At 33.3% G+C, this 20,452-nt stretch overlaps 1 protein-coding gene across 3 annotated transcripts in view; it reads left to right on the top strand.

Annotated features, from left to right (window-relative positions):
- Positions 1-18,631, top strand: part of LOC135135546 (inositol polyphosphate-4-phosphatase type I A) — a 45,005-nt gene extending 26,374 nt beyond the window's left edge. For all 3 annotated transcript variants that reach the window (XM_064064628.1, XM_064064629.1, XM_064064627.1), the window contains 11 exons: positions 2,357-2,530; positions 3,125-3,325; positions 3,373-3,527; positions 3,586-3,897; positions 6,376-6,578; positions 7,134-7,478; positions 7,534-7,624; positions 8,297-9,439; positions 12,264-12,909; positions 15,862-15,997; positions 18,335-18,631. In XM_064064628.1, coding sequence (XP_063920698.1) covers positions 2,357-2,530; positions 3,125-3,325; positions 3,373-3,527; positions 3,586-3,897; positions 6,376-6,578; positions 7,134-7,478; positions 7,534-7,624; positions 8,297-9,439; positions 12,264-12,909; positions 15,862-15,997; positions 18,335-18,467 — 3,539 coding nt within the window. In that variant the 3' untranslated portion in view covers positions 18,468-18,631. The remainder of the gene's footprint in view (positions 1-2,356; positions 2,531-3,124; positions 3,326-3,372; positions 3,528-3,585; positions 3,898-6,375; positions 6,579-7,133; positions 7,479-7,533; positions 7,625-8,296; positions 9,440-12,263; positions 12,910-15,861; positions 15,998-18,334) is intronic.
- Positions 18,632-20,452: the final 1,821 nt, after the last annotated feature.

The following is a 20,452-nucleotide window of genomic DNA, read 5'->3' as shown; positions in this document are numbered from 1 at the left end:
ACATTTTGCTATTTAACTTTGAAACTGCAAAACCGAATGTCCTGATATCTTGCAAACGTTTTCAAGTAAACATGATAAAATTATCGTTAATCAGAATTTATCCATTTATTTATTCCCTTCCAAAAAAATGATCGCGTAATCATAAAATTTAATTATAGAAAAACTCACTTCGAATACATGGATAACATACTTCTTTATCTGTACTTTAAAAATCCACACGTCTTTATTTCAACTTATAGGGGTTATAATAAAAAAAATGAAATTCGCTTTTTTTTAATATTAACCTTGCTCCGAATATGTATCAATAAAAGTTGCAGATAATTGTATGTATTATCTAAAAAAATTCTCTATAGAACATTCGGCCGAATGACGGCAACCCCAGTCCCCACAACTCAGTTTTACAATTATAGGCTTGTAGCACATTTGACTACAGCGCCCTCAATGGTCACTTATTGCATATACTCGTAACTATACAGGTTTTTGAGAGATTTGTTTTGGCATTAATGAATGTCGGACCGTAATTAACATAGCCAGATCACTGTGTTTTGTTGTAATTATGGAACACCGTTCATTTCGAATATCGAATGTGTCGTGTTGTGTGGTGGGGTGTCATAATTCATACGCGAACAGTAGCGAAATAACATTCTTGTCACGATTAATAAATAATAGTTTAAAAAACTAAAAAAACACGCTTTTATTGCTAATCGAACTAAAAACTAGAAAATAATTTTTAATGACAGAGTTTAATATTACAGTAGTAAAAGATCAAACAATCAATCATAATAAATCACCTCAAATTAAAATTATAATAAAATTTAAGTTATTAACAGAATAATTCAATTCAGAGTAAAAAGCGTGGGGTGCTTGATATTTTAAATATTACAATCATTCTATTGGCAACTATCTATGAGAGGATAGTTATGAACCGCAGTAAAATGCACCCCACGCTTTTTACTCTGAATTGAATTATTCTGTTAATAACTTAAATTTTATTATAATTTTAATTTGAGGTGATTTATTATGATTGATTGTTTGATCTTCTACTACTGTAATATTAAACTCTGTCATTAAAAATTATTTTCTAGTTTTTAGTTCGATTAGCAATAAAAGCGTGTTTTTTAGTTTTTTAAACTATTATTTATTTTTCATTTTTTAGTCTGCGACAAATTCATAAATTGGGGAATTAATTACTTATTTAGATTTTTCTAGAAAGAACCACTCAGTGGTCTCCGTAGGATCGAAGATCCTGGCGGTCCTAATAAGGATAATGGGAAACTGTTATCAAATTATTGCATTGTCATCGATCCTTGAGACGTGTGCAAAGTTTCAAGATGATCAGACTTTTAGAAACCGATGAAAATTAAGCTCAAAGATTCCGTTACATACATACATAGATACAACCCAAGCTAATAAAAGCGTGATAAAAACAGGAGTAGTAATGCTAAATCGTATTAAAACCGTGAACAGCGAGTTGTGTTTATGTTTATCCACCAAATACGTCAAACGTCACCGCGTGAGAGCACTGATGCTAGTTCTGTACTACAGGTCTACAGTAAACCCTATGAAACCCTAAAAAAAATCGCTGTCTACCCAATATGCACAATCCTATGTCGAATTGACTGTGCTATAATTGTATTTGTGTTATAAAATTTACTGGTTTGGAAAGAGACACATCATTGTATAAGAATTATGAAATGTGCAATTATTTCTTTTTCCAGAATTGCTGTGTCATTAGTACCGGCTAATTTTGTCGACGATGCCTTTAATTACTTCACGTAGATGCACGAACACACATAGTTTCTAACCTTTTATTGGTCTTATATTTTTTTCTTAACACGGACAGATTTACTAAATAAATTAATGACAAAATTATCAAAGCGCTCGATCGTTTAGTCAAAGGCAGCTTAAAAGAATTCATAGAAGAACTGTGTCCAGATTGAATGGGTTATATTTTTTATTGTTGTGGACTCACCACAGATTTTTAATTGTGACGTCATGTTTTTTCTAAAATGAACTTTACGTTTACCAGAGTGAACATTGACTAAGAAATTGAAAAACCGTAACTTGTTTTTATTGGTGTATAAAATATATATAAAAGTATATAAACAAATTACTTCCTGATGTGATTTCCTCAAACCTAAAAGGTGGTTCTCCAAAGAGAAAAGTATAAAAATAATATTTTTTGTTTATTTCAGACGGTGAAATTGATTATTGGATGTTAACTAAAATTGTTCCGTGTAGCTCTAAAGTGTGTGAAAACTGGCGTCACTTTTTAATATCTGCTGTGAACATTTTTTTTTTAATTTATTTCTTGATTCCTAGAGACATTTTTTTGTAATTTGTTGTAATCTTTCAGTTAACTTAGAAAGGTGGTGCAGATTGCGTGGAAATCTATTATTTTATTTCAAAAGTAAAGATCCATGGTCAGAACCTTTAGGTGTGGTAGTTTTAGAACAATGCCAAGTACGAATCGATCCACCAATGGCATCTCCACCTTTAACAACGGATGGGCATTTTCCGTTTTATCTAGGTCTGTAAAAAATACAAGGTGATTCGGCTTAAATGAGGAATGTGATTTGTGGTTAGCGGCAACCCAAAATACATTATTCATTGATTCTTACTGGAATTTCAAAAATATCACAAACATTTTTTAAAAACCTCAAAGAAAGTGGCACTGTCACGTATTACATTTGAAATATAAATTGATGGAAAGTAAATGTGAGGATTTTCTAAAACAGTCTGCAAAACTCGGATCTTGTTATCCAAGCGGTTAAAACATTAGTCACATGCCAGTCGCTTCATAATTTCATTTCAAGTCTTGAAAATTATATCTGTTATTAGATGTCAACATTTGGAATATTTCTGCACGTACAAATTTGCCGCCACCAGAGCATTTTTTTGACACTCTCCATATTAAGATCATGTTCGTTTTTTCGGCGTTAGTAAAAATTGACTATGACATAAGAATGCAAACTTGGATTTATGATATTTTTTAAATTTTGCTTTGAATGAAGAAATAGAAGAATAATGTTTTTGGGGTGCCTATCGGGTCAGGTCAAATTCGTCATTTACCCTGAATCAGCGTGCATGTAAAATAGTACCATTTATAAATTTAAATTTGTAGTATTTGACGGGGGTTTATGTCAAGCATTAGCAACAATTTCGGACCTTGACCGTTCAAGTTGGATCGACGCGATTAAAGTAGCGAGTTACGAAGGAATACGAGCAGAATTAAATGCACTAAGACAGTGTATAGAACGCCGTCGATGCTACAAACCAAATGTAGATTTACAGACATGGAGGCTACAAAGGGCCCAAGTTTTAGGTGAGTAGAAAGTGTGCCAATAATGGTATCTTCCAACAAAATATTAGATGTAGCAGAAGTTCCCATCTGTGAAATATCGCTTGCATGTGACAACTTATTATGCGATGGGCACGGTTGTTCCCCGAATCCGTCGATAGTCATAGATGTTTATATGTCTTCAGCAAAATTATGGGTTCAGTATGGGCGAACTGAAATTATAGAGGTATAATATACAGATTACAAATATTGTATTTACTTTTTCTTTTTTCCTTTTTTTTTAGAAAAGTAGCAATCCAGGGTTTTTAAACACAATCAGTTTTAGAGCAAGTGATGGTTTAACTTGCGATTCTCGCATTAGATTTACGGTTTTTGATGTACGGGAGAGAGTGTCTCACACAGCTGTACCTATAGGCTCAGCATGTGTTCTTCTGAGTGCCATACAAGATTCATCTCGTTTACGTATTCCTTTAGTATCAAGAAACCAATCAACTGTTGGTTTTCTTTCAATAAGCACTTGGGCTTTAGAAGCAGAAGATCGGGGTAGCAGCACTGAACATACACCTTGTCGAGCACCTTCACATAATAATGCACAGGTAGGACATATATGTAATCTACTTCTCTTATGTCTATGTTAATGCATGCATAAATACAATTTTAAAAAATAGAATAACAAATTTTACATTTTTCGATAATTTTCACTATTTCACCTTTGACATTGAACTAACAATCGTGGAATTATTAACCACGATATTTTAACTGTCCATAATATGGAAACTCAATTTTTGTCACTTTCATGTTAAAATATTGTAAGTAGTTGCATAAGCAAAAAGGTAAAATTTACATTTAAGTCAAAGCGGTGTCTACATTGTGAGACATATGGAGAGAATTAATTACTTATTTGTAACGCAGACAAAATTTGAGAGCAAGCAGGGCTGTTTTATTTTGAAAGTACACTTTGTAATAGTAATAACATTAATGATATTAGTACGGGATTGAAATCTGAAGTTGAGAAGTTAAGAAATGAGGTCTCTGAATTGAAAAAGACCATCAAATTATGTTAACGAACTCTGAATCGCCAAAAACATTATGAGAAGAGGAGGCTACCAATGAAATTGAGGATCAGCAGCGGAGTGCTTTCATTGTAATTATGTACAACGTAGCTCAATCTGCGGTTACTATAGAAAACAGGAAAAAAGATGATTTGTCGCGTTTTATGGAGGTGGTTTCATGTCCTGAAGTTAATAACGAAATCATTATGGATAAAAGCTACAGAATGGGGAAATTCAGCGGGGACAAGTATCGATCTCTGTTAATTAAATTTAAATTGAGCGAGAATGTTATTGAGATTTATGAGCCGTGATCTATTAAACAAAAAAAAAATGGCATTTTTAGTTTGGATAGAATTTAAAACCAGAAGGGATAATGGTGAATTTAACAATTACAAAAAATCAAATACTTTTACGGTGTTGCTAGCATTGTCAAACAAAAAAAAATGTATAAGAATCCAGCTTGCATATGATAATACAATAAATGTTAATGTAGGTTAACAAAATGTAAGGGGACTTAATTCCAAAACTGAACTATTATTCTACCCAGATATCCTTGATTGTAATAATGATATAATCACTCTAGGGGAATCGCGGCTTCTTTCTTTAATGTTTTTAGATCTGTCAATGGACGTAAAGGCAGAGGTGTATTAAGGGCTATTCACACGAAATATCCTCCTGAGGAAGTGGTCAGTCATTTCCCGTTAGCAGAAGTTGACTCGTTAATTGTTAGAGTTAGCTTAAAAAGAAAGGTCGTTAAAGTTGTAAATGTATATTTTGTCCCCCTGATAGTAGTCTTGGTATATATGAAATTGTATTTGATTATATTGAAAAAGCTATAAATCTTTTTGAAACTCTTTTGCTAATTGGAGACTTCAATATACCATCCTTTTATGATATAAAAATAATCCTTCCTTTGCTGTTAAACACCCATGTAGTGCATTATATACATTTAAGAGCTTTAACTCCCTTAACCCAACATAATGATATAGTAAATGATTATGGGCAAATTTTAGACCTGTTTTTGATAAGTGAAGACCATCACTGCATTGTATCAAAAAGTAATTCTCCATTTGTAAAATAAGATAAACACCATCCGACATTGCTGATAACGGTTTCTGTAGTAGATAAAACTCTGGTTCCATTTATAAAACCTAATTGCAGTAGCGACAATTATAATTATAACTTTACTAAGCACCCTTGCTCACCAGGGCACACAAGGTAGCGCATTTAAACACTGCGCTAAATCATCAGCATTGTAATGATTGCAGATGGATCTCGTTTTTGCCTGTGTTTCTCAGACTCTATAATGTTTTGGGGTGGCATTTCCTACACCGGACATACTGAATTGGTGGCGCTACCAGGAACTCGTTTATCAGTTCAATATTACCGATCTTTTGGTACTTCATGTCATGCCCTATGGAGCCTACATAGGGCCAAATTTTACATATGCACGATAATGCGCGGCCTCATATAGCCCTACATTGTGCAATGATATTTAGAAGAGGTTGAAATTCTGCTTCTACCATGTCCAGCCAGGAGTCCCGACATGAACCCCATTGAACATGTATGAGACCATGAGAAATGGAGGTTAAAGGAGCGTTGATTGGTTTTTGGAGATCTTAATGCCATGCAGAATACCATCGTGCAAGAATACAGGCTGTTCTTAGAGCTAGGGGTGGAAATACTTCGAAAATTTGACTTTTGTTTATGTTGAATTGTTATTAACATTTAATGACTAAGATAAAAGGCCAACTTCTCGTAGTAAATTTTGTTTTTGATCGTTTTGTCTTTATTTTACTTCGCTCTAATCGCTACAGTCGCCTACAGAAACATTTCTTATAGTAAATTCGGAAAATCAACGTGTTGCGTTAATTTTTGTTGGGTTGTTTATTTACAAATTAAAAATGCAATGAAATCTGCTGACTATTAAATCCCATAATTTGTCACATATTATTGTTTTACGATAAAGTGAGAGTACAGACTGCATGAATGAAAGAAACCCTTGTTTTTTTTGTCTTTTAGGTTTGGTCGCATAGAAGATCACAGTCACTTCCACCAAGATTAGGAGTAAAGATGCGGCTACCGAATCAATCCGATTTAAAATTATTGTATTCTTCTCCATTTATGCAAACTTACAGATTTCACTCTGGTCTGGGAGGAGATATTTGCGTTCATGAATTTATGGCGGAAAGCCGGTTGTGTTTTACATTTCCTCATCAATTGCTGTAAGTTTAAATCTGAATTTTTACTTTTTTTTAATAGATCATTTTTCTGTTTTTGTCTTCCTGTTAAACAAATGTGATAATTTTTTAACACACTCATTTTTGTACACAAAATAATCAACATCACATTAACCATTATTGTTAAATTAATTTCGTTGTTATTATCGATATATGTAACTTAATCTCAAATTTTAACCGGCTCGGGTGGATAAAAATTCTTGTTTTTTTTTCAAGCCGACGTTTCGCCATTAATTTATGTGCGGCTTCATTAGGATTTGTCTAAACCAAATAAATAAATAAACATACAAATTACAAATTAGACATGTTGACGTCATTACAGGACAAGAAATTAAAATAATTAAATAACTATTTATGTTAATTTCATATTTAATTTCTATGTATTATGTGTTACGTTTATTTCTATTTGGTTTAGACAAATCCCGATGAAACCTCAAATAAATTAGTGGCGAAAAGTCGACTTGAATAAAAACGAAGAATTTTTATCCACCCGACCCGCTAAACGATTGAGATTAAATTACATTGTTGTTAAATTTTTAGAGGTGTGTGGATTCAACAAGAGAAAGAATTATTACAAGAAGTTGCTGGCATGGGAGAATTACGTGAACCTTGGCATTCGCGGCAAGTTGAACTATTGGATCGTCATTTACATTTACTGCGTTTGTATTCCCAAGCTAGAGAAAATTTACAAGCCCACAAAGGCAGTTTGTTTAAACCTAGTTCACGAAAATCGGATCGTAGTTTAGAATTTGCGCCAGTCAATTTGCATTTGCAACGAATGTGGGTACATAACGATACACTTAATAAGGCTGATTTTTATGACTGGATTACAGTTGGTGCTTTCACTGCACATTCGCATAAGTCCAAAAATGGTGGTTTAATTAAGTACGTAATTTATAATAATGTTGTAACAAACAATGTATAATTTTTCACATTATAGATTAGTTCAGCAACTGAAAGAGTCGCCAACTCGCTCAAACTCAAATTACCAAATTACAACTAAAATATCAATGGCCAATGATGCAATCCAGGTAAAGTTCCATTAAATATTTTTCTTTTTCAAGAATGCATAAGTATGTTTCATTAATTTGGAACGAAAACGAATACCAGAGATAAACTTTCATGACTTGAATCTCCTAAATATTAGGATACAGAAAAAATCGTTTCGTTGTACTAAACTTGAATAATATACTTTTAATAAATATTCTTAGAATATTCTGACTATAGCTGAACAAAATAAGAAAAAAAACCTTTTTCAAAACAGTGTTAATGAATCGTACTTAATATTTCTGTATAGTTAAGATCAAGATAGTTAAACTCAGTAAATGTTTTACTATAAGAGAATTTTTGCTTGAGTTTCCAATACTTCTTAATTATCGACCTACGCGAGGTATGAAGTTATTCATTGTCATATACCGAAACGAACTCCTACAGTGAAGACATTATGTTTGTAATTGTATCTGTGTTACACTTGTTGCAGTTCTCTTCTTCGTAGTACTTGTCACAACAACAAATTTAAAGCGGAAATCGCTGTAGCATAACCTAGTTAAGAGGTTTCGAACATGACATAATAATCTTTGATTGCTATTTATTCTGAGTTTTGACCAGTACATATGAAAATGTTAACTAGGAAAAAATATAATATTATTTAATATACCTTGCAAAAAGAAATACGTAATTTTCTGTAAACAAGAACGTTTTAGGCGATTAAACAACTTCGCAAAGAAGTTGTCGATGGAATGAAAATATTAATGAGGCTTGCCAAAGAGAAACAAACTGTTGGGATGTTACCAATATGCGAAGATATGATACGTAAGACGAGAATACTTCTTAGTTTGTGGGATCCTGGTCTTGTCGAAGAGGCTCTAAACTTTGTTGAGGAATATAAACTTATAGTAACAGATGACTCAGGTGTGGGTGATGATTTAACGCTGGATAGTAGTGGAAAGCCCATTTTAGTACTATCCCCCTTCAAACGAATTACACAACAACTTACATCACTTAATTTGAAAAGTCCTGATCTCGATGATTTTGCTACTCCTTGTACGCCTAGAAATGTGGAAGATATATGGCATGTCTCTGATTCAAAATTACTAGTTAATAAAGACTCTAATCACGCAGATAATAATTTGTTAAATACTAGTGAAGGTGTTAAAAGTTTATGTTCGGAAATTCGTGGTGATGATGATACCAATTTTGTAATATTTCCTGATTGTGAGGAGAGTCAAAATGAAGTTTCTTTAGAAGAATTAAATTCAAATTCACTAAATATCACCAATGGAAATGAAAAACGTACCGAACCCGATACCAATCGTATGTTCTTAGATACTAATGTGATGTGCAGTTCACCTTCTGCAAATTATTATAAACCAACTGATGAACCTGAGCCATGGGATATAACACAATTGAACATCGAAGCAAGTGTGATGTGTTTAGTTAGTAAGGTGAAATTCCTATGTGGACGATGTGGCAGTCCTGCTGTACGACTACGACAAAATTCGAAATCTTTACAGAAATCCGTAATTACAGAACAACCAACCTGTAGCGTTAATAATAAGAAACTTACTGAATGCAGTAAAGAAGTTGAAAAAATTTCAAAAACAGTGAATTGTGTTACGAAGATTTCAAAAAATGGAAACAAATTTACTGATGGATTGGATTTAAATAAAATCGTTGATTGGGCTGCAGAATTGAGGCCGAGCATGAGAAAATTGCGCCAGGCTATGGATGGTCTTCTGAAAACAGCGCGTCTTACGCATTCGGTCTTTCGAGTACAGGAAGATCCAAAAGCTGCACAAAGAGTTTGCAATGTTCGATACAGACGCGACGTGTGTTTTTCTCAATCAGTAAGTAGTATGCCATTTTTGAACACCATTGCACATTGTTCTTTTCTGTGATACGAGAATCATTTAAGTATTCTTTCTGTTTATTAAAACATAACTTTAAACATTAACACATATATTTCAGTTTCAAATTAAAAGCAATAAATGTTTTAATGATGAAGGATAAAAACTACCAGTCGTATGCTCGTTCTCGTGTAATTTTGCTTTGAAATAATGCAGATACTTTTAATTTTTTATTATGATCACTGCCTCAACGTCAACTAAGGCTTGTCGCAGAAAGTTTTGCACATGTTTTGTTTTTGAATAAAATAAGAACGCCTCAACAAATCGAATCAAATTTATTTACAGTATACTAGAACAGCAATAAAATTATGAATTTATTAATTAATAATTTAAAATTAACGACTTACGGGAAAATAATCTCACTTTAGATCTAATATGACGCATTATTTTTTGCAAATTTGCACTAGAAACTTTTTTACTTCCCATCATCCACATTTTTTTGATGAATTCAAAATTTTTGGCGCATTTTCCGTCTTTTCTAAGAATTCCCTTAACTAGAGCCCAACATCTTTCAATAATCCGGAGTTCAGGTGAGTTTGGAGGATTATTTTCTTTGTCTGAATATTGGACTCTAATCTGCGCAAACCAATTCTTTGTTAATTATGAGTACTTAATACGAAGTAGCTAGGTCTGGCCAAAAGAAATTAGAACCTGGGTGAGCTATTAAAAAAGATAGTAATCGAGCTTGAAGGCATTTTAGGACACAAAAACCAGTGTTGATGGTGCTTTCAGCAAAAAAACCCTGTTTCTCTTGTCACGTTGGCAAATTGCTTGCCAAACAAGAACTTGGCGGCAAATTTTTTTCAAAAAAATATATTTTTCTTTGTCGCTGACATCTATCAATGGTCCCTTTTACCGTCCACCGCGTCCTATTAACTTCTTTCGCTGTTAAATTAAAAAATGTTTGAGAATGTTCGGAGCAAATTTGCAAAATTCGTTGTCTTACGCTAACTTTTTTTGACGACATTTTGAAAATCGTCGTCTTCGTTGATTCACTATTAAAGTCTCTCCAATTGGTTACAATCGTCCGACTTGTCAAAAGGGAAAATATCAAAAGATGTCACTCCCTTCGGGAGTTACAGGAACCTGTAATTAATCCGTTTTGTTACGCGCCAAAACAGTTTGTGCTTGAATTGAGATTATGAAAATGCCCAAAAAATATTGTTCTGTGCCTGCTTGTGGGGTAATCAAGGATCCTAGAGACCACAAAATAATGCACAGATTCCCTTCAAACACTGTGAACAAATGGTTGTGGTGCAAAAAGTTTTTTAATGCTACAAGTAGGTACCCCCACATGAATCTTTTACCTAAGGGAATGTATAGCCATTAAAACCATTTCAGGTGAAAATATTGCAAATAATTTATACATTTGTGGTAAACACTTTGAGAGAAGTTGTTATTATACAAATAAAAGACTTAAACCCGGTTCTGCTCCTAGTTTGTTCTTCCATGGTTCCAAGTCACCGCTACCTGTTCCTACTATCCTACTTCTTCAAGCTCTCCAGCAAGTACTAAACGTGATCCAGAATGCAGCTTCAATATTCCTGAGACACATTCCGATAACATTGTAAACACCTCAAAGAAAAGCTTTCCTACTGCATACCCCTTTGCAGACCATCCACGCCCATGGCGTTGTGACTTTGGCACCGGTACCGAAATTTTGCCCCTTCTTAAAGTAAAAACTGAAATACATGATGTCAAATTGTGTCAAAACGTCAGACCACGACAGACATTTAGCCGATATTACAGATTACTTTCCCTCCCGACGTATGCGCCCTCACATGTCACATTTAAGGGATTGGAGAGACTTTAATAGTGAATCAACGAAGACGACGTTGAAAATATATAAACTAATGACAGATGTGTAGACCATAGCCTACTGTAGCATATTTTACTTAATTCAAATGTCGGTTAAACAACTTTTTTGTACGACTATTGCTTTTTCAATCATTTACCGTACAGGTTTCCATAGCAGTAAGTTCAGTTTACGGGTTGCTACGACTAACAACCAAGAGGCGAACGGTAAGCAAATTACTTACTGTTCAGCTGAACGGTAAGTAATCACGCATTCAAGATTTTTTTAATTTTAAATTCCATGCTTGTTCGACTTCGATATTTTCGCTTTCAGAATTCTCATGATTGATATTTTAAGCAAATAAATCACTCACTAATAGTCGCGGAAAGAAAATTAACTCGAAATCAAGCCAGATCAAATCTAAATCGACAGCGGTCAAAATGGAAACTGATTTTTAAAATTGTTGCTTATATTAATCGAAACCATAGTAACAAATTTTAAATCAAAAAAAGACCTTGTTGATGTTTGATATAAATTCTTTCAATTTATGAATTTGATAAAAAGACGCAAATCTTTTGATGGTCGTACAAAAAATAGTATAAGCATCACGAACGTTAAGGGGGTTTACTGGTCTCAGACAAATTGGAGACGTCGCTTCGCTCCGTCTCCAAACTTTTGTCTTCGACCAGTAAACACCCCTTACCGTTCTTAATACTTAATATACTATAACAGCAGAATTTAAATATGGTGCAAAACTTTCTGGGACAAGCCTTATTATTCGTTTTAATAGAAATGGACATCTCGTTGACATCAAAACTGATTTAAATATCTGGCATCTGTCTAACTTATAGGTCTATGAGCCTTCGCTCATATGACTTATTTACTTATTAATTGCTATGAAAGTTCACTTAGGCACTTTTTCAATCTGGCTGATTGATACAACTAAACTAATAATTTTTCATTTTTTAGCTGACCTCTTTAGTAGCTGGATTGATGACAAGACTATGGTGTCACAAACCCGATCCTACATTTGTAACAGTTTTAAGTACTTTGGGACCATTGGCGTGTTTTGAAAGTCTACTAAGTTATCATGGTAACGAAATTGATATGTGGGGCGACATGTCGGTGGCAGTAGAAGATCTTAGGACGGTTATGTTTACTTTAGTTCGTTGTCCAAGTCCTGTGTCTTTAGAACCACAACCAGTACCTAAAGTTAGCGGTAGCAGAAATTCGCTCGTTGTATCTCTTCCGGTTCCAGATTCATTGTATAGTTTGATACCAAGTAGACAGATTTTATCTTTCCATGTCACTCCTGTTTTTTTTAACATTGGAATTAATGAAATGGCCACATTAGCAGAAAGCTTAGGAGCTACAAGAGCTCAAGAAGCTTCAAACATAGATAACTTTGACAGATTAAATGAATATTATCTTCGATATCGAAAACTGAACATTTCAGAGAATTCTAATGTATCAAATGGACGATTTATTGGATGTTCTTCTCAAGTTAAATCACTAGCGGAACTCATGGAGGATTTGAAAATATCGATTCATAGTGGAAAGTCAAAGAACGTGGAAGTTTTACATTTAGCATCTCAGATTTGCCGTCAAATGAAAGGTATGTGTTACTAATTATTATTTCGTTATTTATTAAATTGATAATAATACCAGAAAATCAGAATAACGACCGAGTATTATCCAAAAAATATATCGGACATTTTTTTATCTGTGAACATGGGCCACAGTATAGAGATCATTCAGTCAGGACAACTCGCTATTTTTACTGACCCGTTTTCGTGGGTGGTCGTTTGTCTTGTGACCGTATGAGGGCGCGCAACGCAAGGTACTTCTCTTTCTTACACATTGGAACATTGAACTGCGGTACTTTTAGTGACTTTAATGTGAAATATTTGAAATTTGGCAATTTAGTTGCATTGGTTTTGATGGTTTAAGGCTGATCTTCCGGTGTAATTATTTCAGTTAAGTGTAATTTTCATAGATACATTTTAAAAAGCATTGTTCATGTTTTGATGGGACCGGTGTCTACTGTTTTTTTTTGCGTTTTCTAATAACGTTGAATTTTACAACCATTTACAACCATCATGGAAAAGCAATTAATGAAACGTAAAATCGTAATCAGAGAAGCGGGACCAAATCTGAATTTCAACACGGCATCTTTGTTATAGGGCGCTTAATTCATTATTTATTATAATAGACTGTGATTTCTAAGATCCACTAGTTACAAAATGTTATTGTTATTACACTATTTTTAATTCTTTTCTAAAAATTAATTTGCACAAAGTGTAATAAACTGTGTACACGAATCAATTTTAAAATTTTCAAATGAAGCGTTTGTGATACTTTTTAAATTGGGTGGCGACATCTAGAAATATTTTGGGCAACGACCACCGATGACAGCTTAAAATTCGGGTCAGCAAGGTCAAAGGTGCCGACACGAGTTGTCTCTACTGAATGATATCTATACTGTGCATAGGCCATGTTCAGTTTTAAAACGACGTGGTCAACGAAGGAGCATTGTTGGTTGCCAAGCCAAGATAAATCGTTTTAGTAAAGCAGAACCTTTTTCAATTTTACACTGAAAACAAAGCTTGTTACGCACATGTTGAACCATAAACACAACAACAATTTTATAAAACTAACTATATTATAACAAATATTGGAAATGACCGCTATTCCAACCAATAAGCAAGTCTGTGATATAATCCTTGCACTGCATTTCGTACGAAATTTAGATTCAACTCCAAGATACATTCAACTCTTAGCAAGCTTTGACTATTTGTTCTTGTAACTTCTCAGTTGTTTGAATTTCTACATGATTATAAATTGTGATCCCTCTGTCCCAAAATGAGTGTCCGATTTCGATATTTTGCTAGATATTACCTTTATTTTTAAAGATGAAAAGGTTTTGTTTACCACGTATTTGGTATATCAATTGCAATATTTTAATCTAAAAAAAACTTTGATGGTGTATGTTTTGGTAACAATGATTCTTTGTTTCTAAACGAATTTAAAGAGAATTTGTTTAAAATACTGGCGTGGAGACAATATGGCGCTGAAAACAAAACCATTTAATTGCAAAAACTTATATAAAATTATATATTTGTTGTAGTAATAATAACTTTTCATTAAAAATACGTTTTTGCCTTTATTAAAAAAATCGAATTTTTTAGAAGTCGGGCATTTATTTTGGGACTAAATTTATTTCCAAATCGGACACTTAATTTGGAACAGAAGGAGTATTATGTATGTAGATGTTCCCAGAAAAAAAAATCATTTGGTGAAAGATCTAGTGATCAGGCAGGCCAAGCTACAGGACCAAATCTGCCTATACACCAAATATGTACATCATTTAAATAATCCGTTCTAAACTGTTCTAAATGAATGTACTGACGCACCATCATATATAGAACCAAATGTTATCAATATTCAGTGGATATCAATTTCAGGGATAATTACCATCAATTAAAAATGGTCCAATGAGCCTATTATTTATAAGGCCGGCGCACACATTTACTCTTCCTTTGTGCATTTGTGCAGGCTCGGTATCTGCGAATAATATTTAAATAATATTGGATAATAAAATTGTAGAAATTCTGACGTATAATTTTGTGAATTAACTTCGCCATTTGTACTAAATGGTCCCTCGTCTGTAAACACAATATTTTCTAAAAGTTGTTCCTCAGTGTTTAGTGAGTTAAACATTAATTCGCAAAAATCTGCCCTACTAATTTTATTCTCTTCAGTGAGGTATTGACGATTCCTAAATTTATATGGTTTAAACCGACATCCCTTTGAAACTTTAGTTACAAATTTTCGTTGTGGTAGATATTGGGTCTTCTTCAGCGTAGCATAATGTATTTAATTTCATCTCTTGGGTTAAAATGTGACATCTCTTATTTCTTTGATGATGACTTTTGGCGACGCATCTTCTTTTTTTTTTAATTTCTGATTATCTTACAAATTGTTGCGAGAGGCGAATCAGTCCCGTAAGGTACTGTATTGAAAATAAATCACGCACAATTCGTATACTACCACATACTATTCCAGCATTTGAATTCTTTGTTCTGTTGAATACATTATTGTGTGCTAATAATTTTGACATTTATTAGAAAGTATTTCAAAGCATTACTACTATTTTAAACGATGAGTTACTGTAATGTTGGGTGCATTACCATTACAAATGACTCGCCTGTGTCGTTTTAAAACTGAACATAGGCCTACATATATTCACAGATTGTATGATTATCTTTCATTCATTACCTTAAATGTATTTATTCACAAAGACTATTGATCGATAAAAAATATTACTCAATTTGCGACTATTAATGTTTACAAAGTATGCGATCATTCTTTAAAGCAGAAAATTAGAATCCTAATAAGAGATCATACATTAAAATGTATAATATCCAGGTTATCGCAATAAGCAAGAATAAAAATACGAGAAGTTCAGCAATTTAAAACGTGTGACAGGCCAAAAATACGTTTATTTATATAATCGCCATTTTGTGTGAAGTGTGCATTGTGTTAATCCTGATGTTACATTTTTTAGGTTTTCGTTTCACAAGCTGTAAGAGTGCGAAGGATAGGACAGGAATGTCAGTAACTTTAGAACAGTGCCAGATTCTAGTCGATGAGTACCATTTAGCAGAACATGAGTTCCAAAAAGCATTAGATTGTATGAGAAGGTAAGAGCTAACCACACCACGCTATTCGATGTTGAAAATTCGTCAATGTCGGATCGAATTTTTTCTTATGGAAATGTGAGAAACTTTCGAGTTTCAAAAACATTTTGTTAAACATTTCTGTTCAAGTCCGTCACCTCATTTCAATTTTTTATCTATTTATAAGCCTTTTATTTTTATGGTAAGTAGTTTTTGTTTTTACTTCTCAAGCTTAAGCTAAGGAAATTTTGTAGTCGTGTCCATCGGGCGACTGGCTACTTTCATATTTTTTCGACGTGTCATGACTCCTAGATTATGATAAAATGAGTCTCCCAATTCCGTCTGTATGTCTGTCCGCAGACTGTGTCGATTTTTTAGACAGATAATCTCCGAAACTACCGGTCAATTTTATGATTATTACGAAAATCATGTAGATGGTAAAACGCTAACCAAAATTTCTCTAATCATCCCCACCACTAATGCGATGACGTCACTTCAAAATTATACACAGCAAATGGGTTTTAAATTGTATAAAATAACATAGTCCTAAACGTGTAGATTATGACTCCGAATTGAGTTTTTACCCGAAACGTCCATATTTTTGTAAAAAAATCAAAATAATAAAACAACATTTTGCAATTTAATTTTGAATCTGCACAACCGAATTCTCTGAAATATTGCAAACGTTTTAAATTTATCGTAAGCATGATAAATTTTTAATGAAACCATATTAATATTTGTTTATCCCCCCAAAAAATTGTTTACGTCATCTCAAAATTTTGCCGAATAAATTCTGTCGAAAATGTGTGATGATTGGTTTATCATTGCATTAATATTTAGAATTGCTTAAAAAAATAATTTATTTATTTTATTCATTGATTCAAGAACGGCATACTCCAATTTCTCGAAAATTTGGGAAAACTGTTATTATTATTATTTCACTACACCTATACAAATTCATGTACGCATCCTTGCAAAAAAGTTAATGACGTCATCACAAAATCTTGCAAAGAAAAAACTCGTTTGAAACATACGTGTGGCACGCTTATTTATATTTACTTTAACATATCGCACATATCTTCATTTAACTTGTAGGGGTTTTCATTAGAATAATATAAAATTTCCCAAAATAGAATTTTATAATTTTTCGAAAAATCTGGATATGTTTTATTGTAAGGGCGAGCGAATTTCTGTCTAAATAACCGTCCACCAATTTTGTGTTAATTTGTAAGCACGTGTAATGTTTTTTCGATTATTTCTCTTTCCGATTTCTTTTAGAGCTGAAATTAAAAATTTTCTTTGTTTCCCTGATATTTTTGAAAGAAAGGGTTTTCTTAATCTGCACAAATTTATATTAACATTGAGTATTCTGTACTTCGTTAATTAGGTGACACGCAGATTTCGATTGACTTATAAATTTTATTTATTTATGCTTATTTTATACTTACTAATGTAATAAATCAGTAGATAATATTTTGAAGGGATATTCCTAAATTATTTCGACAGAATTTGCCCCACTCCTGAAACACAATTAGTCGCATTCATTTTTTTATGAATTATAAATTTTGGTTTTGCCAGTTTGTTTTATCATAAATCTTATAAGTTAAAATACAAATAAGGACAAATTAGTAAACTACAAGTAAATAAGTATGCTACGCATATGTTCGAAGTGAGATTTTCTTAATAAAATTGTCATTACGCCATTAACTTTTAGTACGCACAAATTTGGATAAATACGGCGTCATATTAATAACGAAAAATCACAGTACTATGTTTCTAGAATTTTAGGAAAAACGTTTTTCATTTAGCCAATAATTAAATTTCTTCATTAGTTTTAAGACATATCTTGTGTAAACAATTAAAAAAAAAAGTGAGTGTATTAATAAACCACCATGTAGACACATAATATGTTGTACATTTAGATAAAATTTATCTATTACAACAAAGTACTGAGATGACGTCATCAAGAGAAGTTGCTTGTGTATTTTTTAAGTTAAACTCCATTGTAAAATGTAGGATTTTGATTTTTCTTTCTAAAAATCTAATCTTTTAGGTAAAATTTCAGAACAATCGGCACAACAGTTTCGGAAATTATCTGCTTAATGAAATCGGCGATAGATAACCGACAGACGGAAACGGCAGCTTACTTTTTCGTACCGTAGAAGCTATGACACGTGGAATACATGAAATGAGCCATTCTTCAAACGGGCCTTAGTACAATACTTACCGAGCTTATGTTCAAGAACTAATATATTAAAAATTTCGATACAGTCATGACTGCAACAATAGATAAATAAAAAGAAAGCTTCCACCAATTTTGTTAACGTTACTCGCACTAATTCGAAATCATTTCTTTTTTAGTGAAGGTTGTAGGAGGGAAAATACATTGAAGAATACAAATGTTAGAAAATACGCATTTAATTCTCTGCAGTTACTAGCATTGCCAAAACTATATAGACCACCAGCGGGAACATATGGTTCAGCGCAAACATAGTTATATTTATTTGTAACATATGTATTATTATTTGTTCAAGTTGCCAATATGATAGTATATTGTCAAATTTCACTTAACTGTTGTTATAGTGTAAAGTTGTTAATAACTTTAAGTTATTTTGTTTTTTTTTTTTAGATAAATAAATCATTTGGTATTATTCTCAATATTTATTTTTTTTACAAGAAATTTCCACCAGATTTTCTTTTTTTCTTATATATAATTTTAATCCAGATCCGAAACGAATATCAACTTGCCTTTTTTCTATCTGTTACTAAACTGTTTAAAATATTACTTAACAGTGTGAACTACAATATTTAAGGGAAGCCCTGTTTAGTACTGTCACTTTTTAACAAACCTGATGCAAAATAATAATAATAATGAATATTCTTATTATTATTAAAAGGAAGCGCTCGGGCAGAGACCGAAGTCTGTTATGCCCGCGCAAGACGACAGTTAATGGAATCACAAATTATTTCAAATATAATACCTATTACTAACTATGGTTTCGAAAGGTGTAGTTGTCCTTGAATCTAGGAACGGAAGCACTTTCAACAACTTCAGGGAGTAATGCATTCCAGTCGGTGAACACCATGTTAGTGACGAACGTCTGACGAATAGAAGTCCGAAAATTGTCCTTCTCCAATTTGAAACGGTCACCTCTGGTCCGTCCACCAATCTTGAGAGGAAAAAGATGTCTGATAGGTGAACTAATATTTGTAGAAGCCTGAAATGTTGTCAACATGTCACCTCTTACATGCCTGTCGGCTAACGATGGCAATTTCATAAGATTAAGAGGTCTATTTTGTAATTTATCGTCTGTCAGGGTAAGAGGGGCGCACTTGTCCATACGGTACTCTTGTGGCACAACGCTGGACAGATTCTAGTAAGTTGATATCACGTTGTAATGTTGGAACCCAAACGCAGTTAGCATATTCTAATATCGGTCTAACATAAGTTTTATACAGTTTAGTTACAGTATTTACATCAGGTTTAGCAAATGTCTTTCCGAAAAGATATAGTATCTTGTTGGCTTTTTTCACGACTTTTGCGATATGTTCAGACCAGGTCAAAGTAGACGTTACGATGACACCCATATCCGACAAAGAATCACACTTGGTACGCTCGGTGCCGTTGATAAAATAAGTTTGCTTCGGATTGTCGCTGCCTAAATAAAGGATATTACATTTGTCTGCATTAATTGGAAGTAACCATTCTAGTGACCAGTTATAAATAGTTGCTATATCCTTCGTTAAGACTTCATAATGGGAACAAATATTGTAGATTTTCAAATCGTCAGCATACATTGCCCAAGGAGAAATTAAGCAGTCTTTTATATCGGATACATACGTTAAAAACAACAAGGGTCCTAATACAGAGCCCTGTGGTACACCGCTCAGAACTGGAATAGGAGAACTAAACATGCCACCAACCTTAACCTTGAATATTCGCTCAGAAAGAAAAGATTCAATCCACCTGAGAAGACTATCTTGGATTCCATAATGTCGGCACACGATCGAAAGGCTTCGAAAAATCAAAATACGCGATATCAACTGAGCCACCAGAATCGAGTTCTCTGGTCCAGTTGTCTAAACAACAGAGCAAATTGGTCGCTATGGACTTTCCAGGTGTGAAACCATGTTGCTGGCAAGGTATAACATGGTGTGTTGTTAAAAATGCCACCAATTGATCATAGGTGATACATTCCATTAGTTTCACTACTGCTGAGGTTAAACTTATAGGTCTATAGTTCGCCGCATTAAACTTGTCCCCTTTTTTGAACACAGGAGTGATGGTGGCAGTCTCCCAATCGTTTGGCAATCGTCCTGACCGAAATGATTGGTTCTTCAAGATGTAAAGCGGGTGAGCAAGAGAACTGGCACACTCTTTTAAAATTTTTGCACTAATACTATCAGGGCCAGGAGATTTGGTAGTATCTAATTTGTGCAATTTATCTTTTATTAAATTGGAGGAGAGGCATATGCCAC

Source organism: Zophobas morio, unplaced genomic scaffold, assembly GCF_036711695.1.
Source record: "Zophobas morio isolate AGI-343-1 ecotype UQ-CSIRO unplaced genomic scaffold, CSIRO_AGI_Zmor_V1 ptg000024l, whole genome shotgun sequence".
NCBI classification, from domain to species: Eukaryota; Metazoa; Arthropoda; class Insecta; order Coleoptera; family Tenebrionidae; genus Zophobas; species Zophobas morio.
This window is presented reverse-complemented; position numbering and strand designations above follow the sequence as displayed.